The following is a 26,482-nucleotide window of genomic DNA, read 5'->3' on the forward strand; positions in this document are numbered from 1 at the left end:
GCTGATTGGCTCGCCGCCATTGTAGGATGGCGATCGGCCAGACTGACGAGGACTGAGGATAGCGGAGAGAGCATTCCCCGTGCCAGAGCTGTATAAGGAATTCACCTACTGGAACTGCTATCTGGTGTTGATGGGTTCTGAGAAGTTCCGGGCAGGTGTCGATGCTGGCTGGCCGAAGAAGCAGCGGCTGAACCTCGTCGGTGACCACAGCAGCAGCGGTGGCTCCCACGAGCTCCCCGATGATGTTAGAGTCGGTCATGTTCCTTTTTATTGCATCTTCACAACGAGTTGCATGTGCTCAAGAATTCTAGATGACCCCCTTGTTAAGGAATATTATATATCTTCATCAGTCCAATTAGCGGCATTGACTCACTTGTCTTTAATAACCATGTCGTTGGTTATTCCCTCGTCCATTAAAAATTTGTCAGTATTTTTAATTTGGAGGTGCGACTTTTACGTAGAATTTGTCAGTATTTTTAATTTGGGGATGCGACTTTTACGTAGAATGCTGATAATAATATTCGATCTCAGGGTCATTGAGGTCACTGAGCGGTGTTCTACCACTTGGCTAGAGTAATGTTATTGACAATACCCAAGCAATATATAGTAAATAACTCATGTTTTGGGGGTACATTCGTACCCCTTATTATACACTGGATCCGCCAATGGATAGATGTCATATGCGATGTAGTAGCCCATTTGATACCGACATCCATTGGTAGTGAAGTTTATACATGGTGCCCTTGAATCCAATATATTATTGAAGACGGTGGTGATGTTGTTATCTGGCTTGGTGGCACCGAAGAACGCAAGCGAAATATATTGCCATAGGTTTGCGATTGGCTCTAGGACGATGATATATTGAGAACCACAATCACTTTTATATGACATTTCTTCCACGGTCATTTTGTCAATACATAAAATCAATGCCGTTAGGAATCGAAATTGACAATCAATGATCAGTTATATTAGTATCTTACTATTTATTTATTCCTTTCTCCTATTTTATGTTGATTCATTTAACTCACAATCCTCGTACCAAAAGAAATGTGTAAACACCAATTGATTACATTTGTGATTAATCGGCCTTCAAATTAATATGGTGGGTTTTATTGTTTACCCATACGACGTCGTTCCCGTTTGTCAATTGGAATATTAGCACTACACACAAAACATGTACTCAAATCAATTTTAATTTTCAGCTGAACTCGTCTCTCTCTCATCTCCCAACGCACACACAATACATGTACACGAGCTCGTCTGAGCAGAAATTCCAACCATGGAAGACAAAGACACCGAGCTTCTCTCTCGAGTTGCCGCCAACCACTTATTCCTGGGCCAATTCGAGCCGTTTCGGGCCACGGTGCGCAGCCTCCGCGCTCGAAATCCCGACCTGGCCCGAACCATTCTACAGACGGTCGTCTCCCGGGGCGGGCGCCTCGGCACGCCCGACCCGGTCACGTGGTCCGATCCATGCCCCTCCCCCGCAGACCTCACCTTCTTCTGCACCGTCGAATTGCTCCAGTTCCTCGACGCTACCTCCAATCTATGGTCGTTCGACCCCAATATGCTGAAATTGCGATCCGAATTTTTGTTGTATGTACATATTGTTAGTTCTAGGATTCAGCGAACAATTGAAGGCGGTGTGATTAGGAATTTGGATGAGGACAGTGTGAGGAATGAAGAGCTGCGGGTTTTGGATTTGCTTACGCAGTTGGGGTTGAGCCGTTTGAGGCCGGATTTGGATGACTCTGGGGAGCCGGAGGGGTTAGGTTTTAGGGGACTGGGTGAAGCGGAATTGATGGTCTTGAGGGGGTCGATTTTGGAGAATTCTGATATATATGATGTGTTGTGTGCTAATATTGGAGAGCAAGTGGGGTGCGTGGAGGCCGAGGATTCGGGGGGTTTGGCGATTGCTCTGAGAAATGGAGGGAGGCAGGGTGAGGAGAAAGATGAGGAGGTATTGAGGTTGGTTCAGAAGTGTGTTCAGACAACACATATGGACGCCATGAAGCAGTGCCTGGAGAATAGCGATGTGGATGGTGCTATTTCACATGTTAGGTTTCTTCATTTGAACCGAGGGGTTGAAGAGGCTGAGTACCGGTATGGTTATTCTCGTTGTTGTTGATAAGGTGTTTGCGCCTGCACTTGAGTTGCAGATGTAATGTCTAGTTGGTCACTGTGTTAGCTAATGGGTTCAGTTACAGAATACATATTGAGTATTTGTGTTTTCTTATTATTCGTTCGGAAATAAGCTAAACCTTGATGTTAGTATATTATGCGGAATGCATTATTGATCCATGTATAGTTAGAATAATCTTCTTATGTGAAGCCTTTATATCATACCACTGACTTTACACTCTCATTTCTTATAGCATGGTTTTGCGAGATCTTCTTAAGAGGGTGTTGTCAGGAATACATGATTATGGAGACACCTCACGAGCCATACAGAATAAAGTGTTTTCCATATACACAGAAGCGATTTCGTCTCAATGCACTCATCTTGTTCGGATGCTTCAGGTTTTGTTGATGCTCATATCTTATATTACTGGTAAATTATTGTTTGGAGGATGACTGCTTACTTCCGATACACATGATTTTTCATATGTTCTATGTGAGCAAGTAGCGCATGACCTGAATTCATGAATATCTGAGACTCTTAGCTATATGAAAAAGTCCTTCAGGATCTTGATAAGATACTGCCGAGTGCATCCATTTTCAGATTCTTGTGGAGTTCTGATAAGCAACTACTTGTTTTATTTGAAATGAGACTTAGTTTATTTTATGATATAAAGTAAGTTTATTGATGGGAAGCAACCCGAGTAAATGGCCTTTTGAACTTACTAGAGGATTAATACTTGTAAAGATGGAGGTTCATTTGCTAGACTTTGAAATGACCAGTTTGTATGTGTGTGTCCATTGTTTTGGTAAAGGTCTCATACCAGCAAGGACAAGGTGATTGTCTTCTAGTAAGGACCTGTAAGGTGTATCCTCAGTAGTTGGGTACATGTGTGCCGGCAATTTATGTCGTGAGCTGTTTTTAAGCATTTTTATGTTACTGTTGGTCAATTTCATGGCCGTATATGTACATTATTACTGCATAAGTGCATATATAAGGAACTGAGTACTCCCTCCGTTCCACTCATACACATACTTGAGTGGCACAAGATTTTAGGAGGAGTTGTTAGGTGGAATAAGTATAGAGAAAAAAAGGTAGTTGAATATTTTAATGGGAAGAGAGGAGAGAGGGATTAATTTCCAAATGTAGAAAGTGGACATCGTGAGTGGGACAAACTAAAAAGGAAAGGTGGGCATCTTGAATGGGACGGACCTGACGGAGGGAGTATTAATTAAGACTCCGGCCAAGCAATAGGATGGGACTGTTATTTCAATGGCCAAGGAAACATTACTAATCTTCTGAGCATTTTCTAAAATAAAGTTTGGCTATGGTGCACGGGAACATAAGACTGCGTGACTGTCACTTGCTAATAAGAAACATATAAAATTAGGTGGATCCATGCACAACTGACTGCTGGAGATGGTATGTCGCCGCTCCATCCTTTCCTAACACTTGAAAATGAGTTACATCTGATGAGAAGCAAGCATGGTGTGCAAACGATGAAACACAGATGTCTGTTTCTATGGTTTTAATTTTTGAAATACCTTATCGCCAACTTGAGAATGAGTGAACCATTCTTTAGTCTGCATATTCCAAGTGAAAATGGGTTGGTCAACATGAAAATCTGCTTAGCCAACTCGTTGTCCATTGCTTTTACTGAATTGTACATAGAAATAACTAAGCCAAAATTAGGGGACTCTAACATTTAACATTGAGTGGAGTTAATCCTGTAGCCTTAGGGACGTTATTATTATAGTACACCTAGCACTCTAGGGGCGAAGATACTCCAAAATCAAACATTTCCGATAAGTCTTCAAACATCTGTGAACAATCAGAATAACCTCTGACTGATCATCACCTAAGGATGATAGGCCATTCTGATATCCAATTTCATACCATAGCATGGAAATGTTTAGGGAGATGGGCGGATTAAGCACACGGCGCAATTGATGAATGCCACTCCATATTTTATGACTTTTTGATTAATGCCACTCCATGTGTCATGGCTAATTGATTAATGCAATTCCATGTTTCATGATAATGGTCTCTATGCACCTAGCCTCAAATGCATTGCACTAAGAGCTAAAGGAGAGGGAAAGTTGGCCTGGGTCGATGTAAGGGCTTGTTGCATTACTTCAAAGTTAAATTGCTTCTTGCCCAGCTACTGCCCATACAACCATATTTGGTTGAATGTTTCTTGCATAGTCAGTGTTTGGGTCATCTTGCTGTCATCTTTGAGGAAATGATGGTGTTGCCCTATAAACCTCAGAAACCAAGCACTCCGTCTAGAGAGGTGGAACTGGCTTTCATAGACAATTGATATATTTCTTGGGTCAATGAAAACTCCTTTCGGCCCTTGAGACTATTTGCCCCAGTATCTTCATTGCTTGTTATCACCATGATCACTTTTTTAGGTCATGCTAATTGCCAAAGAGTTATCATGTGGGATAGGTGATCATCCCAGATATCCTGTGGATATAAATGCAAAGTTGTTAATTAAGGCTAACTGAAATTCCAGGTCCTATGTTGCATTCTCCTTATGATATGCACAGTTTTATGATACTATAGGAACATGATCACTGTTGCCCGTGAATTTGTTAGATACAAGCTTATATGATCAGTTGATCACTAAAATTTCCTGTGAGTTTTGAGTTATGAAACTAGATCTGTAATCATAACCTTGCAGATGCTTTTGAATTTTTTTTTATGTATTTTGGCATTGATGTAGAATACAGAAGACACAATGTTATTGAGAGTTAATGGAAGTGGGAAGTCTTCTCATAGTCAGGGTGCTCAATTTCTAATATATGCACATACTATGATCTAAACTACATAGACATTTAGGGCTATGAATACAGGTTACAAAAAACTTTGGAAAGAGGGGTTGGTGCTCATATAAAGTGTGAGAAAGCTGTAAATATACGTGTTTGGTAAATGAATGGTGATTAAGATCTATTCATACTTGTCTCATATGGATTTATGATGGTTAATTCATGACTTCATGTTAGCTATTCAATTTGAGACTCGTGTTGTGTGAACTATGTTTTATAGTGCAACTCGAAAGAATTCTTATGTCTATCATCGGTCTCACAGTTTATCCAAGACGAACTACTCTCTCAAGAAATTGAGGCTTACAGTGCTTCAGAAGGCGACCAGATCCCTCTCCCCCTTCTGCGCCTTCACAAGTTCATTGCACAATTGACGCCTGACACAGTGTCAGCTGAGACACCAGTGACTTTGAAAGTTGCAACTTCGCTTTGCATGAGAGACATGTGTCACTATGCTCGTATTAGAGGCTTGCATGTACTTGGATGTGTTATGGATACTGCTCTGTCTCTTGTGCGGACAGAACAGATCCAAGAAGCTTGCCAGGTTTATTCTCTAGAACTCATCTGGGCAATGCTGTGTAAATAAGTCCTGCCTTGAATTTAAGCTTGAATTTCAGTATGCTGCATTTAACTGTTCACTTGAGCTATTTATCAACAGTCCCCCCTCCCCCATCTCCCCCAGTGCCAACACACAGATGGAGCTATTTTCTGCTTAGCAGTTTACCAAGTAAACTCTACACATTAAATACCAAATACGGTACTTGATCTAGCTGATGTCTGTAGCATGTCTTCCATGTAAAAGGTTACAATTACAAACTGTGAATATTTTCCAAAGATTTTCATATGTTTTCTAAAAAGTGAAACCTTTTTTTGGTGATTCTATCTTCATGTTCTTCTGCTGAAGGAAACTTTGGAGTGCTCTGTACCTTTTCCTGGGACATGCGCAGAAGTCAGAAAACTTTCATATGTTGATTCTTCTTTAGTGACATGTTATTGGACCTTCTTCTAAAAAATTGGCTTACTAAAATTTCCGATGAAAACAATTGGTGTTTTTTTTTGGTCCTGGTTGAAAATTATCATTTTTGAGATCTGATATTGTTTAACTTATGCTGGTGACTCTATACACTAGATTCTTATGCTCTTTCCCCGGCTTCAACCCCTGGTAGCTGCTTTGGGATGGGATCTTCTAGCTGGGAAGACAACAATTAGAAGGGAACTGATGCAGTCTTTGTGGGCAAGTAAATCCCAAGCTCTTCGATTGGAAGAGTCCTCTCCATATGATAATAAATTGGATGAGGTAAATATCTTTGACCCTGGTTAAGTTGCTAGCCAATTTCTGTTGGTGCCAGTGAACTGTGCTTTTGTACGGTGACAAGAATCCTCTACTTAGATCTCCTATATATGCAAGCTACAGATTTGCTTAACATGTCGCTGTTGTCAGGTGTCCTGTGTAGAAAATCTTTGCGATACACTATGCTACCGGCTTGACATTGCTTCTTTTGTTGCTTGTAACAATTCTGGTCAACCGTGGAGTCTAAAATCCTCAATACTATTATCTGGAAAAGACATAGAACAGCGGTATGAAAATGCTCAATTTGATCCATTCGTGGAAAACTTCGTACTGGAGAGATTATCAGTCCAGAGCCCCCTTAGGGTAAGACTCTAAATTTGTTTTACTTGTACAACCCCACTGATTTTCCTGTCAGATGATTTGGATGTGTTGGTCAAATTTGATACTCTTTCCATCCCTTATATTATTTTGCCAATTTAGTCCGTCCCTCAAAAGTGTGTACTTTCCACTTTTAGAAACCTCCTCACCACTAACCCCTTTATATTTTATTCTCACTGTATCGACTTATTTACACAAAAACCAAGCATGACAAACCACTTACCTAACATTCACAATTAAATACAATACCGCTACAACAAATGTGGGCCCCTTTTTCCTTTCATCTACTCACTCACCAAACATTCATCGAAACTTGTGCCAAAACAGTGTGAGCACACTTTTAAGGGATGGAGGGAGTACTTATTACTAAATGGTCTAACAGAATTTTTTGAATTTATAGCTTTCTTATGCATGGTATTCCACCGATTTTTTTTTGTAGGTGATATTCGATTTAGTTCCTCAAATAAAATTTCAAGATGCGATTGAACTCCTTAGCATGCAGCCTATTACTTCCACTCCAGATGCTTGGAAGAGGTGCAGTTTTCATTTACCCACTTCGTGGGGTGATTAAACATCTTGCTAGCTTTTAAGTTTCAATTTTATTTTTAAATCAGTGATCCTATTCAGCTGAGGGTGGTAGAGTTACTGACTTAGGGAAGAACCTTTCTCTTCCAGAATTTATGCTCACATGTTGACTGTGACTCTGCTGTTCTTTGTGGTTATTGACTCAAAGAAGACATTTATCAGTGATATTTGTTTGATGCAATCTCAATTATTTAGAACTTTGTTTGATATCAAATCTTGTTTTAGAATTCTGATATCTCCAGCTTCCATCATGATTCTGAAAATGATTTTGTTATCCACTTGCATAGCAGTCTGAATTATATATGAATGGTTCTGCTGATAATTTAGGTAAAATCAATTTAAAAAATTAATAGCCAAACAGATTACTTTTTCTCAGAACTTTTATAATTCTGAAATATCTTTGTGAAATACTATTGCTATGAGCCTTTTTCCTGTATATGAGGAGAAATTATAGATGCCTCTTCATGATAATTGTTAAGTTTCTATTCAGAAATTTTTGTTAGAACTGTGGTGGTTTCTCGATGCAGCCTTTATCTTGTTCTCAAATCTCAACCATTATGTTGTTGGGTCATATTTGGAAATATTTACAAAAAGAGTTGTTGAATTTCCCAACCTCCCATGTGCATGTTTTCAGGATGCAAGATGTTGAACTTATGCACATGCGATATGCTCTCGAATCTGCTCTTCTTGCACTTGGAGCTATGGAAAGGAGTACAACTGATGGAATGGGAGATCAGCAAATGGCTTTCTATTGTTTGAAAGAACTGAAGAATCATTTTGATGCAATCACTAGTACTGCCCGCAAGGTTTTGTGAACTTTGTACTCTTCATATTTGTCATTATTGTCTTTCTGCACCAAAATGAGGAATTGTGATCCTGCCCTTGGTATTGCTATAGTCACCATTCAGCAATGCGATGAAAGTTAAGCAGCATGGATTTATGAATTATTTGATGCTTTCATGCTTCAAGCATGAAGTAGATTAGCCTCATTTACGGTTTAGGTATAGTTTTCGGCAGTTTCCTCTATGTTTCTGCTTCTGTGAGTCTAAATTTTGTCTTTATTATTTGTTGTTTTCTGGGTTGGACTTTGCTTCCTTAATTACAGAAGCATCGCCTACTTCAATATATGTGCTGTGGCTTTGACAATCTGGAAACATAAATAAAACAACTCCCTGTATTCTTATTAATCAGGACATCTCTCTTGAATGATTCACACTGATAAGTTATTTGGAATGATGCTGAATTTTGTTGATAATACATGCCCACCTTGTTCTTTCCTCCAAAGTCTTAACAACTATCTTGCTTTTCATCCTTTTATGTCAGTAGTTTTGGGAGTAGGATTGACTTTCAGTCAAATATTTTATGCTGTTAGTGAACCATTATTTGCTATGAAGGAGGAATGATTGTTTTAATCATATCTCAACATGAAAGCCATCATCCTTTTTGTAGAAGATTGGGAAGTGCTCTAAACTCATAGCCTTTCAGTTCTGTTGTCATACGTTGATGTTTCTTTCATTCTTTATCACTTCGTTGTACTGACTGGTGCTAGAGTATCTGTTTTCTTTTCCCTTCATTATCCATCATTCATTATTCTATGGCTGGTCATTCTGAAATGCAGATATATACAGTGAACATAATAATCTCACTACTATACATGGACAATCTACAAATTGATTTGACACCTTATGACCTAATGAGAAGACTATCCAAGTCATTTAATTCTCGTGGTGGGCTACAAGTTGATGTAATAAGCAGAGAAGGGGGAAATGAGATGGTTGTCTCCTTTACAGGACAAGTACTAAATATTTTGCGGCAGCAACTACCATTATCAATATCTGATCTGGACAATTCCTTGGATGGCCATATATCTGCTGGAAGTAAACAAGCTTTAGAATGGAGAATTTTGACAGCAAAACGTTTCATTGAAGACTGGGAATGGCGCCTTTCTGTTTTGCAACGTCTCCTTCCGTTATCTGAACGCCAGTGGAGGTGGAAGGAGGCTCAGACAGTGCTTCGTGCTGCCCCATCTAAGCTACTTAATCTGTGAGTTTCTCTATTGGTTATGATTTATTGGTTCGACCAAGTGATAATTTTTCCATTTCTGTATGTAATTCTATGGAACTTGGAAAAACCCATGCAATTGCTGGTTATGTTATAAGAATTAAGTCCATAATTTTGCAGTTTAGACATTGTATTTGCATGAGTATATGCTTGTATTATTGTGATAATAACAATTGATGCTCCAATGTTGTTGGCCGGTGGTGATTGCTTGTACTTCAGTTGCATGCAACGGGCAAAGTATGACATTGGAGAGGAAGCTATTTCTCGATTCTCTTTACCTCCAGAAGACAAAGCCACACTGGAATTGACTGAATGGGTGGATGCTGCATTCAACAAGACATCTGTATGATCCTAACTATTTCTGCAAATATCTTTCTTCATATAAGTTTTGATGGGTGCTAATTTTATGTTCTTGTGAAACTTCTCATGTATCTATAACATCTAGTAGATTCGATCTAGCATTTTGGTTTTTCCTGTGAAGACTTGTTTTTTTTTTGTGACGAGGTTTTCTTTCTTGTGCCTCCCTAAGAACATTGCCTTTGATAGTTGACATTTTAAATTACCATGTCTGTGGCTATCCTGTGCTAGTCATACCAAATAAAATTATAACTGAGAAATCACGAATTCTAGCATGAAATGTAATGAAAAATCATGCTAAGTTTAGTTTTTGCATTTATCTCATGAACTTTTACAGAGGGATTTCAGAGGACTACAAATCTGATGTTGGGTTTGATTGAGTACTAGGTGGAGGATGTGGTATCACGTGCTGCTGATGGTGCTTCTGCTCAGGAATTAGATCTCTTGTCGTTGCGCTCTCAGTTGGGACCTTTGGCAGCAGTAAGTGTTTTGCACTCTTCTAAGCCCTGCTATGGTGAAGTTGCTGAACTTCTTGCAAACATTACTGACACAAATGGTGGTGTTTTTTGTTGCAGATCCTTTTATGCATTGATGTAGCTGCAGGTTGTTCGCGGTTGCCGAATGTGTCTTCGAAGCTTCTGAATCAAGTATCATAACCCAATCTTCTTTGCTCAGTTTTTAAATTTAAGATTTTTTTGGTTATTACATCCTACATACTCCCTCTGTTCCATTAAAAATGAAACGTTTTCATTTTTGGGTTGTTCCACTAAAAATGAAACGTTTCCTAAAATGGAAACAATATCATCTCTACTTTTTCATCTCTCTTACTTTATTCTCTCCTCGTTAACTCACAAAACACACTACATAAAGTCCCGTGCCGAAAAGCAAATGTTTCATTTCTAATGGGACGGAGGGAGTATTATTTAAAGTACTAATATATACTCCCTCTGACCCATCTCAAGTGATTGACTGCTTTACGGCATGCATTTGGGGAAAATGATAATAAATAGTTAAAGTGGAGAGAATAAAGTAAGAGAATAATGTAAATACAACTCTCTTCTACATTATTCTCTTTCTCTTACTTTACTTTCTCTTCACTTTAACTATTTATTATCATCTTCGCAAAACAATGGCCAAAAGAAATCAATCACTTGAGCTGGGACGGAGGGAGTACTAGTGTTCTTGAGTCTTATGCTGTAATGAGTGGAAAGGGGGTATTTTGGAATTTTTACATGATTTCGTATTGGAGTTATTGGTAGTGGAGTTATTTCTAATGGTCATTTCTGATTTGAAATGAAATTCATGATATGATTGGATTGAATTTGACTCTAATCAATTTTGACGCTAGGCCCAAGTTATGCTTTCTGAGATCTATCCTGGTAGTGCTCCAAAGACAGGACCAAGTTATTGGGATCAAATTCGTGAAGTGGCCATAATTTCTATTGTGAAGCGTGTCCTTAGGCGCTTGTCTGAGTTATCAGAACAGGTAACTTGAGCTTTCGAATTTTTGACACCAGAGAGCTATTCTGAATATCTATGATAATTCTATGCATTTGTCTTCAGAATCCAGATCATGTTTGTATAAAGCAATTCTATTAAAATGTTGCTGCTTCATTATGTACTTTTTTGTCTATGTTATGACTGGTGATTCTGAATCATTTATGGATATCATCAGTCTTGTTTGCAAAATGCAGTGGAAGTCGGCACGAAATTTATACCTAGGGCCAACAGCATCTTTAATTCAACAATGAACAATGCATTAAGGAACATTATTTTTTTTTGGTAAAATTGCAATTTGATTTGGTTTCTTTGGAAACTAGTGTCAGGCGGATGAGGGGTCTTTAGAATCTTTGCATTTCTAGTGCATATCCTGTAAGAGATCATATTTCCTAATGTGAATTCTGACTTTCCTCTTGTTGACATGATATGGAAAGCATTGTTACCAACAAACATCTGAGTTTTCTCATGCTTTTGCTGATAGCAAATTTTGTGATATTGCTCCAAACCGGATCTAAAGAATATTTTGTTTTGTGTTTATTGAATACTTTATGACAACATTTTTATTTTTGTTATGCATGCTCAAATTCGTTTTTATCACATGGTTAGTCCTCACTTGTTTGTTAATTCATACCGCAGGACAAACCCACAGCTCTCCAGGCTCTTTTATCAGGTGAAGTGATCCTGTCATCATCAATTGAGTTTCACAGACAAGGTAACAGAGATCGGGCTCTTGTTATGCTTCATCAAATGATTGATGATGCTCATCAGGGCAAGCGACAGTTCCTTACTGGTAATCCCTTTGGCGCTGTACATGTTTCTTCAGTGAACATAATTCTGGTGATGTGCAGATCTATCAACTAGGCTTGTAATTCTTATTATTCATTCAAATGTCAGGTAAACTACACAATTTAGCTAGAGCTATTGCTGATGAAGAAGCGGAAAGAGACCATGCTAACGGTGAGGGCTCAAATTCTGATGGGAGAGGGCTTCCAGGTTTTGACAAGAATTGGGTTCTGGGGCTTGGTTTAAGACCCTCAAAGCCGCCACCTTTGGCTTCAGAGTCTGGAGAAAGTAATGCAAATTCTGCAAGTTATGATGTAAAAAATTCAGAAAAAAGATTCTTTGGTCCCTTTGGTCCCAAGAGCACAACATTCCTTTCTCAGTTCATTCTCCACATTGCCACAATCGGTGACATTGTCGATGGGACGGACACCACTCATGACTTCAACTACTTTTCAGTAGTTTATGAGTGGCCCAAAGATGTAAAGTTTCTTTCTCCTCTTTATTTGTTTTAAATAATTTCTATCTTGTTTGTACCTTGGGAGATACATTTTCTCCATATGTAGGAAAAATTGTGCATATTCTATCTGGTCTGCACAGGTTAATTTTAAAAGCTTAGATTTCTAAAAAGTTTTAGTTAATAATATTGATCTTTGGTCTGGATATTGACACAGCCATTGACCTTTACTTTACCATGCTCAAGGACAGTGTGATTCTCATTTCATTATTCTCTTCCTCATTATCTCAAGCAACATATTGTGTCAAACCTACCTGTTTGTTTTACTGTTCTCAGATTTATTTCCTTTAATTTGTTTGCCTCATCAGAAGTTTACCCTGTTTAAATGTGTAAACATCAAAGTGCTGCTGGGTCCATTCTGACTTATCTTATTGTATCATTTTTCAGCTCTTAACTCGTTTGGTATTTGAAAGAGACAGTACCGATGCAGCTGCTAAGGTAGCAGAAATAATGAATTCAGATTTTGTCCATGAAATCATTTCTGCATGTGTACCTCCAGTATACCCTACAAGATCTGGGAATGGTTGGGCTTGCATTCCAGTAATTCCCACTCTCCCTAGGAGTTATACTGAAAGCAAGGTTCTCTCACCCTCTTCTCGAGAAGCTAAACCAAAGTTCTACACACGTTCTTCTGCCACTCCTGGGGTCCCATTGTATCCTCTGAAGCTGGATTTAGTGAAGCATCTTGTCAAGTTATCTCCTGTCAGGGCTGTCCTGGCATGTGTGTTTGGAAGTACTATGTTGCACTGTGGCAGTGATCCAGCAATTTCTAGTTCCTTAAATGATGGCTTATTACCGGCTCCTGATGTTGATAGGTCCTTCTATGAATTGGCTCTTGATCAGTCAGAGAGGTCTGCTTATCAAATAATGTAGTAACTAGTAACATCATGTAATGATTTATGTAAAGTAACCCATGCGGTTCCTTTTGTTTTGATCTTCAGGTTTCCAACCTTGAATCGCTGGATACAAATGCAAACTAACCTTCATCGAGTTTCTGAGTTTGCTGTTATGACTGAACATGGAACAGATGATGTGAAAGATAATGCAGAACCCAAAACTGCTGTGAAGCGGTTTCGTGATATTGAGAGTGATTCTGAACCTGAAAGTGATGATATGGCTGTTAGTAATAACATTTCGCTGTCATTGCCTGAGGTTATGGACCAAAGCAATGCGACATCTGATGCCTGGCATGAATCTCCAAAGTCTAGAACAGCTGCAGATGTTAATACGGTATACCTTTCTTTTGATTGGGAGAATGAAGCACCTTATGAAAAAGCTGTAGAGAGGTAATATATTAATCATTATGTAACCTGTTGGAGAGTTGGAAAGTCATTATTTTTTGTTTTGTTTGGAGCCTAGTTAGTATATTGTTTTTGGCGTCACAAATATAGTATGATGTTGTCCACTTAAGTCATTGATCAATGCATCATTAACCGACCTTGCTTTTACGACTTTTGATGTTCATAATTAACATATCAATACCAAAAAAAAAATTCTATTATGTGCTAGCAATCTTAGGTACTGTGCTAACATATGTCTTGTTTCGCTTCTGGGACCTCTTGTTCATCGTACCTTCTTATTTTAACTAGTGCTCCTTTCTATTTCTTATATGATAGGTTGTTAAGTGTTACTATGGCTTTTCTCTTGGTGTGTATGAACATCTACTGACCTTTTCAATTTGCTTTCATAGATTGATTGATGAAGGAAAATTGCTGGATGCTCTTGCTCTTTCGGACCGCTTCTTACGCAATGGGGCCTCAGACCATTTGCTTCAGATGCTTATTGTAAGGGCCGAGGATGATGCAATTGCACAACAAACTCAAAGTAGTTCAGCCCTTCGTATCTGGAGCAATAGTTGGCAATATTGTCTACGCCTGAAGGATAAGCAGCTGGCAGCTAGACTTGCTCTGAAGTATGACTACTGGTTCAGCTCTCTGGTCTTTTCATTATTTATCAATTTTTATGTATTGTATTTGCATCTGTATATATTTGGGTAAAGTTGCATCTTACCATGTGGTCTTCTTTTTCTGATCTTTATTAATGTAAATTCTGCTACTCGTTGTCCCGATCTTTGGTACTGATAAATGCTCTCTCTATGCAAGTCCTTTCTTTTGTGCTACAGTTTTTTAAGGGAGTTATGCTCTTTAATTTCAGATATCTGGATAGGTGGGAGCTGGAAGCAGCATTGGATGTTCTCACTATGTGTATCTGCCATTTGCCTGATGGTCATCGACTTAAATCTGAGGTACCTGATTGGTTTATATCAACGCTTTGGACTTTTTTCTTGTGATGCAATATCAAATTTGACATTTTGTTCTTAATATTTTATGAATAGGTTATTCAGAGAAGACATGCACTCTGTAGATACAAACATATTTTATGTGCAGATGATCGGTACAATAGCTGGCAAGAGGTTAATTATATTTTCTTTCATTAGTTGCTCAACATGAACAAAAATCTTTAATATTTAATGCTTGTCCTTTTCTTTTGGAGATCTACAAATCTCATTATTGTGCTATGCTATCAAATTTATTTCGATATAGGTAGAGATAGATTGTAAAGAAGATTCTGAGGGTCTTGCACTTAGATTGGCTGAGAAAGGAGCAGTATCTGCTGCTTCAGAAGTGGCTCAAAGTGCAGGACTTTCTATCGAACTTCGTAGAGAACTTCAAGGGCGTCAACTTGTCAAGCTTCTCAATGCTGACCCAGTAAATGGTGGAGGCCCTGCAGAAGCTTCACGATTTCTATCTTCTCTCCCTGACCCTGATGATGCTTTGCCTGTTGCAATGAGTGCAATGCAGCTTTTGCCCAATCTCAGATCAAAACAGCTTCTTGTATGTTGAGGGAGTTTCTTTCAATTCCGGTTAATATCTGAAAGTTGTATTTTTGGTTATGTCAGGTTAGTAAAACCTGTGTTTATTTTCAATAAGGTGCACTTCTTCCTTAAAAGGAGACATGGAAATCTATCCGAAGTTGAGGTTTCCCGGTTAAATGCATGGGCTTTAGGTCTTCGTGTTTTAGCTTCTTTGCCATTGCCATGGCAGCAAAGATGTTCATCGCTACATGAACACCCTCAGTTGATTGTAGAAGTTCTACTGATGCGGAAGCAGCTGCAATCTGCATCTCAGGTACATTATCCTGAACACATTACTTTGATTTATAGTCCATTAAGTTGTAAACCACCTGGTGCATTAACTTCTTACAGATCCTTAAAGAGTTTCCTCTCTTGAGAGACAATAAAACGATAATTGCATATGCTGCCAAATCTATTGCTATTAGCATGACTTCCCCTGCCAGGGATTCCAGAGTTTTAGTTTCTGGTACAAGACCAAAGCAGAGATCAAAGGCTGCCACATCGACACGGTCATCATTCAGTAGTAGCCTAAGTAACTTGCAAAAAGAGGCACGCAGAGCATTTTCCTGGACTCCTCGTAATGCAGGAGATAAGGGTGCATTAAAGGATAGCCAAAGGAAGAGAAAGAACCCTGGAGTGGCACAATCGGAAAAAGGTACTTTGGAAGCAATGTCTGGCATCCAGGAAGACCGGGTTTCAGTGTTCACCGCAGATGGGCAAGAAAGGCTTCCTTCTGCTTTAATTGCAACAGAGTGGATGCTTACAGGTGACCCCGAAAAGGATGAAGCTGTTCGTTCTTCTCATCGATATGACAGTGCCCCTGACATTATTCTATTCAAGGTACTATATCATGTAATTGGAACATGGTGTCAGTTTGACAAAAAATGTCATGTACCAAAATGAAACAATCTTTGCTGGAAATGTGTGAAATTCTATAGCATATCTAGGTATCTTACAAATATTTATAGTTACTCTGAGTCAAATGCACTATTACTGAATATAAAAAACTACTAAATTGCTGTCTAGCTAATGGTTGTCTCTGTTTTCCCAAGGCATTGCTTTCGTTATGTTCAGATGAAAGTATATCTGGTAGAGGTGCTTTGGACTTGTGCATGAATCAGATGAAAGTTGTTTTGAGCTCCCAGCAGCTACCTGAAAATGCATCTATGGAAGCCATTGGCCGAGCATATCATGCAACAGAAATATTTGTGCAGGTATCCAATTGTGATAGTACTTTTTTGAACTAAAGTAAAAGCTTTCATGAAATTTTACCTGTTGATACTTGTTTTGTATTATGCAGGCCCTGCTTTTTGCTAAATCCCAGCTCAGAAAAGTTTCTGGGGCGACTGATTTGTCTAGTAATTCTGAAAAAAGCAGGGATGCTGACGATGCATCTTCGGATGCTGGTAGCTCTAGCGTGGGTAGTCAATCAACCGATGAACTTTCGGAGGCACTATCACAGGTTGATATATGGCTTGGACGTGCTGAACTTTTGCAAAGTCTTTTGGGATCAGGGATAGCTGCTTCCATTGATGATATTGCTGATAAAGAGTCATCTGCACATCTTAGGGACCGGTTGGTCCAAGAGGAACGATACAGTATGGCTGTATATACATGCAAGAAGTGTAAGGTATAAATATTGGATGACATCTTAAGGGTTAATTACCCTTATAAAACCGAATAACTAACATTTTATTCTTACCCTTAAGATTGAGCTCTTTCCTGTTTGGAATGCATGGGGCCATGCCCTGATTCGGATGGAGCACTACGCACAAGCTCGTGTAAAATTCAAGTAAGTCAACAATTTTGAGGAGGAATGTATAAATGACTTTCTGCTACTGGTCATTCTGGTTTCTACTTTATGTCTTGTTTTGTGTTAGTGGGAGATGTTTTTGCTGTGTCTTCTTGGCTTGTAACTCGTAGAAATGTGCAGGCAGGCTCTTCAGTTGTACAAGGGTGATTCTACTACAGTGATACTAGATATCATTAATACTATTGAAGGAGGCCCTCCGGTCGATGTGGCATCCGTCCGATCCATGTAAGATTTCCCTCTGGTCAATCGTGTTTTTTGGTGCTTATTACATCAGAAGAAAAGTATGCAGTTTAAGGTTTTCAGATTTTAAAGAAGGCAATAAGAGAGTGCTACCAGCCTCGGTATTGCTTCCTCATTAATCATTGTGAAGTGAGATTTTGCTTAATCCTGCTAGCATGTGAAAAATGTTACTATGATCCAATGTGAACAGTAAACGAAAATCTTTGCAAGTGAAATATCGTTCTAAAAAATCATCAGTTTAGATGCCCTCCAAAAGATACGATGTCTGGCATGGATTCCACCTACAGTGATTTAACATATTATGATCTGATACTCTGCTAGTACATAATTTTAAAAGCAAAGCTTATGGTATTGTAGGAATGACTATTTTATCTACTCATACTTATTTGGTATTCACATGCTATGTGACCTTAGTATACGCTTGAATGGCATGGTGATAAAAATCTAGCATTTCCTAGAAGTGCTCAAAACCTTTTTGTGTATCATCACGGGCTTCTTTACTTGAATACAGAGAAATTAGATTTGTTGTTCAGCGCTCAGTGCATATATACGATATAAACAACATCTTGACACTCTCTCCAAAAGCATCCATAAGAAATGGAGGTTTCTTACCAATACAATTTAGTTTCTTTGGTGATTGATATTAACTAGTCTTTTTCTGGCCCATTCACTATGATATAGGTATGAACATTTGGCAAAAAGTGCACCAGCGGTCTTAGATGACCCTCTTTCGGCTGATTCCTATCTCAATGTCTTGTACATGCCTTCTACTTTCCCACGTTCAGAGAGATCCAGGAGGTTCCAGGAAGCCGCAAAGGATAATTCGTCGCATAATCCACTTTTTGAAGAGGGACCAAGAAGCAACCTTGACAGTGTTAGATACCTTGAATGTGTAAACTATTTGCAAGAAGTATGGCTCCAAATTCTTATGATTTGGTTTTTGTTTTTGCATTTTCTATGCTATTTAGGTCTTGGTTCTAGAATAATTTTAGTGAGCTTATGAGTTATATCTCTATATTGTTTTCTCTTTTGAGGGGAAATCTCTAAACTCTAATATGATTTGTTTACTCTATATCTTTGAGACTTGAGTCTTACAAGCTGCAGAATAACACCATTTCACCTGTTGTCTGGGACTGCTATATTTCATGTACACATAGTTTAGTTACTACTTGATTATTGCTATGATTTGTGGTACTTAGCTGATAAATGCTCTTCCTCCAAAACATTCCTTCGTTATTCGTAGTGTTTTATATGAACTAGCAATATCTATTCTTGTTTAACAAAGTAACTCTACCAACTTCATTGTAGTCATCCATCTGGCCTGCATTAATAACAACTCCAAAACTTGTTAAATTGTGTTGCAGTACGCTCGGCAGCATGTACTAAGCTTTATGTTTAGGCACGGACGATATAAGGAGGGTTGCCTCTTACTTTTTCCCGCCAACTCTGTGCCGAATTCATCGCAGACATCATCTATGGGAGTGGTTACTTCAACTTCTTCCCCTCAAAGACCTGATCCTTTAGCAACTGATTATGGGACAATTGACGATTTATGTGATCTTTGTGTTGGTTATGGTGCCATGCCTGTCCTGGAGGAAGTGATATCATCAAGGATTTTGACAACACAGGATGAGTTGGTGAATCAGCATACTGCTGCAGCAGTTTCCCGAATTTGTCTTTATTGCGAAACTCATAAGCATTTCAATTATTTGTACATGTTCCAGGTAGATGCACTTCCTCATTCATTACTTCCCTCTTTTTTATTTCTTGTTTATAACTTACATTTGCATCACAGTTTAAGATTCCTGTGAAGTGAACAAACAAAATTGTCTCCTTGACAATGAGAGTATATTACGTTTGTCACGTAATCTTCATTATGATGCCATAATTTCTGGTTTGCCCTTACTAGTCAACGTGTACCATTGCTTGGAAGTCAATCCTGACTATTGAACTTTTTACTTACTGTTTCTTCACTATGGATCTGTTGATATATACTCCATTATTAAGCGTGTGATAACCATTTATTTTTTCCTGTGACGAGTACTAATTAGAGAAGCATAATTTGTAGGTTAATTGTCTTAGTTAGTGGCATGTGTTCCCCATATCATGCCCCTTCGCATGGGAATGCATGCTTTTCATAACACACAAGACATGACTACTGTTGATTTTTGCATACATTTTACTCATCACTTTGAATTGATGGCTTAGGTGATCAAGAAGGACCATGTAGCCGCTGGCCTATGCTGTATTCAGTTGTTTATGAACTCTGCTTCTCAAGAGGAAGCTATTAAGCACTTGGAAAATTCACAGGTGAGTGACATACAAGTCTTCATTGGTGTTTACTTTGTAAATGCTTATGGATCTAGCAAAGTTCTTGAGGATAAAAAAGGAGGTAGTAAAGCTAATTTGAACCAGGGTCGATACTCGATAGGATCTTAAGGACATAAATTTGTTAAATTAACCACAAGTAAATATGAATATCTCTCTCTTACTACTTTATATGCAAAACTTTAACTCACTCCTTAAAGTTGGGAAGTGAGAATAAGTCAGAGACAAATCTTTGACATGTATTAAGATTTAAGACTTCCAGTTCTGTTTAGACATTTGACTTTTGTTATAGCCATACTGATAAATGATATAATATGCACATGAACTGCAACGTATGATGGTAGTAAAAGAGAAGAACACTAAATCTTGTCAAAAGATGCAAAACATAGAATGCAGAGCTTTATTTTTCCCCTTCACTACGTAAACAGAAAATTTAATAATGGCCAGCTGTATCAGTTTCTAAGATGTGCTCAAAAACCCTGGTTTTAGATTTGTTATAGTAGGACTCTAGAGACTCCTGGCACTGTAAAACTTCAATATGCAGTTATTTCTCTTCTATTTGCGACTACATTAATGATGCTATCAAACATAAATTTTCTAAAATACGCAGTTGTCTAGATAACAGAATCCATGTCCATATCTGAATCATAGTTAGTGCCTTTGGTTGTGTGGAGTAGTGTTTATGTTGGCCCAGAAAATAAAAATTGGCAATTGATAACCTAGCGCAAGTAGCATGCTCCAGGATTAATTGTTCAGTAGGTCAGGCAATATGAGTGGTACCTGTTACCACTTCCTCACATTGCTCACAAAAACTACTGTGTAACAACTAATGACCTATATCATGCGTGAAAAACTAATTTCTGGAGATCTAAACTGCTGGGAAAATAAACAGCATAAAAAGGTAGAACCAATTTGAATGTATTGCAAAGTGCGTGCTTTTAAACTGAAAAACTTGTTTGTTCATCTCATGTGTTTGATTTCAAAACCTTTCTTTGAACTTGCGCCACCAAATTTTACCATAGAACAATTTTCAGCATTAAACTAAATTGAGGCAGACTTATCTCAGTAAATAACACTCAGAATAATAGTACTCACTGATGACTGACATTGCAATCTCATTGTATAATTCTGTACATTTTATTTTCTGTTTCAGATGCATTTTGACGAAGGGCTATCAGCAAGATCTAGATTTAGAGATTCCACAAAACTTGTCACCAAAGGCATCCGGGGTAAAACTGCTAAAGAGAAGCTAAGTGAAGAAGGACTAGTCAAATTTTCTGCTCGTGTTGCTATTCAGGTACATATTTGCAATTGTTCGCCGAAGTTAGTAGCTGGTAGGCTATTCTTTGTCCATCTTCAAAATTGATTGTCATCGATAAGATCTCAGTCGTACCAAGTATTTCGATGTGGTCGCGCCCATTTGGCAAGTGGCTTGTGCTACATAAGATTTTTGCTATATGCATATTTTTTCTTGCTTCTTCTTTGGGCCCTTAACATCAAAAGATGATTCTTCACACTTGAAAATTTTATCTTGGTATTTTATTTATTTTTATCAAATTTATCTTGGTATTAAATATGTATTCCTTTTAGTTTGTGTTTGTTAATTTAACATCTTCAATGCCCTTGGTCATGTCTTTTTAAGTGGCGGTTAACCCTTAGATTATGGGATAGAGTGTTGAAGGGTTTGCACGTATGATGCTTCAGTCATGATTTGTTTTGGCTAATCTTGAAGTCTTATTTGCAAAGATGAAGTGCTATAGGGAATACCTTTCCAGCCCCCTATTGGTCACTGTACCTAGAAAGAAATGAAGCTAATTTTCAGGATCAAGAAGATCCTTTGAGCTAGTGGGGGAATGGGGATAGAATAGAGTTTGGAGTTGCTTCAGATTTTGCTAGAGAGTGGGACTGTATCTTTGCTAGGATGTTATCACTTAGTGCAAATCATTTCATTAACTAAGCATCTTACATATTTCAAATGCTTTATTACACTTTGCAAACCAATAAATTTAATATTGTTTAGCATAGTTTTCTATCCAATGGTTTGATTGCATCTCAAAATTTCAACTTTGTTTATATTTGCATATGTTTGACAACTTGTAGATTAATGTGGTGAGAAGCTTCACTGATGCTGAGGGACCTGTATGGAAACACTCTCTTTTCGGGAATCCAAATGACCTGGAGACATTCAGGTTCTACCATTTTTCGTGTCTTTCTCTTGTGAACTATGTAATGTTTGATCTGTCTATCCTATGTGTACTCTGAATCAGTTTTTATATGTCCCAATACATAATCATACTACATGTTCTAAATTTGGCAGCTAGGTTTTTTTATAGCTGTCCATAATTTGATGTTATGTCCATGTATTCAAATCAAACTCAAAAGGAGAGCTTTCTATCTTTTTCTTCGTACTTTCTCTATATGATGATATAGCCACAGTAAGTGTACATTTCAAATTTCTTTTACAGGGAGCTCCATAAATTTTCATCCAGCTCAAAAGTTGTAGCTTTTGTTCTAGAATTTTTCTGCATATGTGCAGTCTTTAATCATTAAGGTCATTGAGATGTTCAGGACATCTTATCCATTTGTGCTGTTACCGTTTAATGTCATAAACCAAGCACATTACGGCATTCCGATTATTTCAGTCCTTTCAGTGATTGAAACCTACATCTCTCTCCTCCTCTGACTTGCCACACCTTGCCCAGTGCCCACTGCTTTCATGCTAGTATGCTACTGAGGAGTTTTATTGTGGGAGCTGTATTTGATCGTTATCCTTACCAAACTTTTAATTTTAAATGCAGGAGAAGATGTGAAATTGCCGAAACTCTTGTTGAGAAAAATTTCGACTTGGCATTCCAAGTAATATATGAATTCAGTCTTCCAGGTAACATCCTGTCATTTTAAACTTAGTAATTTATGTATTATACATTGTGAAGAGTGACACCTTCTGCTGACACCATCCCAGCTGTTGACATATATGCTGGAGTTGCTGCATCACTTGCTGAAAGGAAGAAAGGGGGTCAATTAACTGAGTTTTTCAGAAACATTAAGGGTACCATAGATGATGAAGATTGGGATCAGGTAATATAGCTATCTGCTTTGCTAATTTCCATGTGATCCCCTGTGTAAGAGATGGCTAATGTTGTTGGGATATTTCTATATTTATGAGACTTAGTGCTAAATGTGTTGGTTTATCCAAATCTGAAGGGGAAATATCATAATTGTGTCAGAATTGGTAGTGCATCTTGTTTAAGTTTAAATAATGCTAATATACTGCAAACAGGTCAGATAACTTGCAAGATATGTGAGTCAATCTGCACTTGTTGCCAACTACTGGCCTATTAATGTAGTTGGCTGGGAACTGTTTAAGATTGTTTTAAATAGAAAAAAAGATGTACCATATATGATACTCAAATTAAATAACAAATCTAGAAGTAGGGACCATGGTGGTTTTTCAATCATGTCTGATGCCCAAAGGTGTGGGTCAGCAAGTGAGGTTTTGTTTCTCAGTTTCCAAAAATGATTCAGCACCTTGTTTTGGAAATGTACCCTCCGTCCCATTAATAAGGTCGCAAAAGGATCTGGGCATGGAATATAGCTTCAATGTTCATGCGCATTATGAAGCACTGAATTGTAATTTTTGCTTTAGTTACATTCATTGGATATGATGTCACCTTGCGAAATGCACTGAGATCTTAATGAAATATTGAATATTTTTTGCAGGTCTTGGGAGCAGCTATTAATGTGTATGCCAACAGACATAAGGAACGCCCTGATCGCCTCATTGACATGCTGACTAGTAGCCACAGGAAAGTACTTGCTTGTGTTGTCTGTGGCCGACTAAAAAGTGCTTTCCAGATAGCATCTAGAAGTGGAAGTGTTGCTGATGTTCAATATGTCGCACATCAGGTTATTCTTCCATTTCTTTGGATTTCTTATAGTTTATGTACTCACTTCCCTTATTTTCTCTTTCTGTTTGATCCTTACTACATTACTATAGTAGTTATAATATTGATACACTCTTTGCATGTGCTTAATTATAAAAAAATATTTCATATTAGTTTTTGCAAAGGCATGTTAGTTATTAATAAAGGTGGAAACGATTAGCTATTTAAAAGTAGAAATTATAGATGACCCACCTCAAGAGTGAACTAACGTAAAACCTTCGAGAGTAGAATGTTAGTAGGCCCACATTCGTCACCTTGTGAAAGGTCATTGCTTGACGGCACGAACCAAAATATGACTATCTATGGCCGAGTATGAATAAGTATTGAGGGTGTCATAAAGGTGTCAGAATTCTTCTTTATGATTCTCCATGGTTAAACATTAACTCCTTTCTGCAGGCATTACATGCCAATGCACTTCCAGTTCTTGACATGTGCAAACAGTGGTTGGCTCAATACATGTAGCTCGACAAGCTTACAGTCGATTTTGAGATGTCTGCAATTCACTACACTGCTGGATCGTCAAGTGTTGGAACCAATAGTATATCCAAGTTACGTGGTGAACATCACTCTGATATGAAATTCTGTTTTTCGGTTCCAAACTGGGGAGCAGTTGGTTTGAAGACCCACCCAGGCTAGAAATGAGTCACCCCTTAGTGAATTGTGATTCTGCAACAGCCATCGTTAGAAGACGATTCTTTGGAGAGAATTGGAAATGCAGGCATATAGCTCCACAGACAAACAGAAACCGGAACTAACTAACATCAGAAACAGGTTGCCAGTCCTTTTTTGTGTTTTCCTTCTAGAAGCTATGATGATCGGTGAATATATGGTTCAGAAAAATCTTGGTTCAAAACCAAGTCGCAATAGCTGCTGGTTGTTTTGTTTGTATAAAAGTTGTCGATACACATACATGTACAATGTAGAGGGGGCCCACTGAACATGGGAGGGACAAGGCTTTTTTCCTTTGTTCATGGGAGAGAAGGGAGGAGATGTCCAGTTTTTAGAGTCGCCGAGCTCCTTTCAAGTAAGTTGTATACATGAGGCTATTTATCTTTGTTTAACAGCTTATGTTGTATGAGTATTGGTTATACTGCATGATCCTTACACCTACATTCTTTTGTATCTTTCCTTTTTTCCCAAAATTTTTGCTTAAAACTCTCGTTATTATCTGCAATCCATTATTTTCTGTGAATATAATGTTGAATATGGTTACAGCTTTGGTTTGCTGTTTGTAGAAACTTCATACATGTGCTCTTGAAATTATTATTTTTCAAATTTCCACGAAAAGCCATTACATCAAAAGAGGCAGCGGTGAACTACTACTAATTTCTTTTTAAATATTTCCATTATGAATCTATGAATGCTCACTCACAGATATTCATTTATTTACTCATTAATTTCCCAGGGTCAACGATATGGCATACATCCACATTCAATATTGCTAAATACTTGCCCAATTGGGTATAATAACTCCCAAGTCGGTGAATGATGCTAGCAAAGAAAGTCAACTTCTCTTGTTTGGTTGAAGGGCCAAATTAAGCATGATATAATTAATGAGGATAATATGAAATAAGGTCGGCATATCGTCTTTCGTTTATTTAACCACGAATTGTGGGTATAATGGCATTATAATGTTTTCAATTTTGGTGTTGGTGGAATGGGAGTCGATATTAATGGCAACTAAGCTTCGGCTGTTTTTAGCATTCCCAGATCAAGATTGTGACTATTGGAGAAACGTGTCATTACTGATTTTGATCAGTTTTATACTTGAATGAATATCTATATGACCGTTTATCAATTCAAGAAAACTTTGGACCACACAGTGAATATGGGAATTTTAGAGGCAAAACACACTTTAGGTCTATTCCAGATTTCCAGTAGTAAAATTTGTTTCAATAGATACATATTTTGTTATGCAAATCCCTATACTTTCAATGGCTTGGACGAATTTAAGAGATTTATACTACTGCCACCTCTTAAATTAACTATAGGGATTAACTTGAAAAAAAGTATTCTATTGAAACAACTGACATTATATTAGGACATCAAAATTATCATTGCCGGGTGTACTAAATCATATCGTTTACTCGTGTTTGATAAGAATTTACTTTTGTAGAATATTTGCCATGCTATACTTATATACTATAGGAAGAGTATATTTAACTAAGAATTAAGTATTTGACATGTTTTATTACAATTTTGAATATTTTTGTATATAATTATTTTTGGGATTAGAAGCTGTTTTTCGATAATTGCACAAGTCACGTAAAATCTCATGTAAAAGTGCTATTCAAAAGTTAAAAGTTTAGGTCCGTTAAAATCTCAGTCACGTGTATATGAATGTGGCGGGATTTATGGGATTAGAAACTGTTTTTCGATAATTGCACAATTGAAAAAAACAGGTGAGTAATCCACCGAGAGCAGAAAACTTACTTCTTTAGGCTTATTGGTCTCGTAAATATTTACTCACCAGCATATATTTTCTATATGTGTATTTACAAAAAAATAAATTATAGTATAAACCATCTAACCTATCAAAATTCATAGAATTACTGTTATTTTACTTATATTTATGCTTTAATTTAAATATGATCAAATAAAAAAATCCAAAGTCAGCTAGAATCAATTTGGACTGTTATTAATCTAATGGAGTATGATCTGTGATTGTAATAAAATGAAATTTTCCATTGTCACAAAACGACGCATTACTGTATATATGAAGAAATATGGTGTCTAAGTTACTATGAGAGTGAAGATTTCTACCATATCCATCCCTATATAAGTATACATATCCAGAGCCCATAGGTGCATTGCATACAAAATAAAATTAAAACAAAATGCAGCCAAGAATAAAATTAGAATTGTAACCGTTATTTTTTAGGCTAGC

General features: G+C 37.7%; 1 protein-coding gene across 2 annotated transcripts; it reads left to right on the plus strand.

Moving 5' to 3' along the window:
* Window positions 1-1,207: 1,207 nt before the first annotated feature.
* On the plus strand, window positions 1,208-24,787 carry LOC125216889. 2 transcript variants are annotated; one of them, XM_048118674.1, is made up of 35 exons: window positions 1,208-2,103; window positions 2,376-2,520; window positions 5,213-5,491; window positions 6,077-6,244; window positions 6,389-6,601; window positions 7,056-7,150; window positions 7,836-8,007; window positions 8,820-9,244; window positions 9,482-9,605; window positions 10,007-10,099; window positions 10,195-10,266; window positions 10,968-11,105; window positions 11,756-11,909; window positions 12,014-12,381; window positions 12,804-13,267; window positions 13,358-13,702; window positions 14,107-14,328; window positions 14,571-14,661; window positions 14,752-14,829; window positions 14,960-15,250; window positions 15,347-15,544; window positions 15,622-16,110; window positions 16,323-16,484; window positions 16,571-16,900; window positions 16,980-17,062; window positions 17,204-17,308; window positions 18,005-18,233; window positions 18,688-19,047; window positions 19,532-19,633; window positions 20,805-20,948; window positions 21,752-21,840; window positions 22,450-22,532; window positions 22,614-22,729; window positions 23,372-23,557; window positions 23,992-24,787. In XM_048118674.1, the coding sequence occupies exons 1-35, from the start codon at window positions 1,280-1,282 to the stop codon at window positions 24,055-24,057; spliced, it is 7,503 nt and encodes a 2,500-aa protein (XP_047974631.1). In that variant the 5' UTR covers window positions 1,208-1,279; the 3' UTR covers window positions 24,058-24,787. The 2 variants fall into 2 exon arrangements, 1 of the variants encoding a protein (XP_047974631.1); XR_007175490.1 differs by lacking the exons at window positions 18,688-19,047; window positions 19,532-19,633; window positions 20,805-20,948; ... (3 more) ...; window positions 23,372-23,557; window positions 23,992-24,787 and having other exon boundaries at window positions 17,208-17,308; window positions 18,005-18,143.
* The last annotated feature ends 1,695 nt before the right edge of the window (window positions 24,788-26,482 follow it).

Source organism: Salvia hispanica, chromosome 3, assembly GCF_023119035.1.
Source record: "Salvia hispanica cultivar TCC Black 2014 chromosome 3, UniMelb_Shisp_WGS_1.0, whole genome shotgun sequence".
Taxonomy (NCBI): Eukaryota; Viridiplantae; Streptophyta; class Magnoliopsida; order Lamiales; family Lamiaceae; genus Salvia; species Salvia hispanica.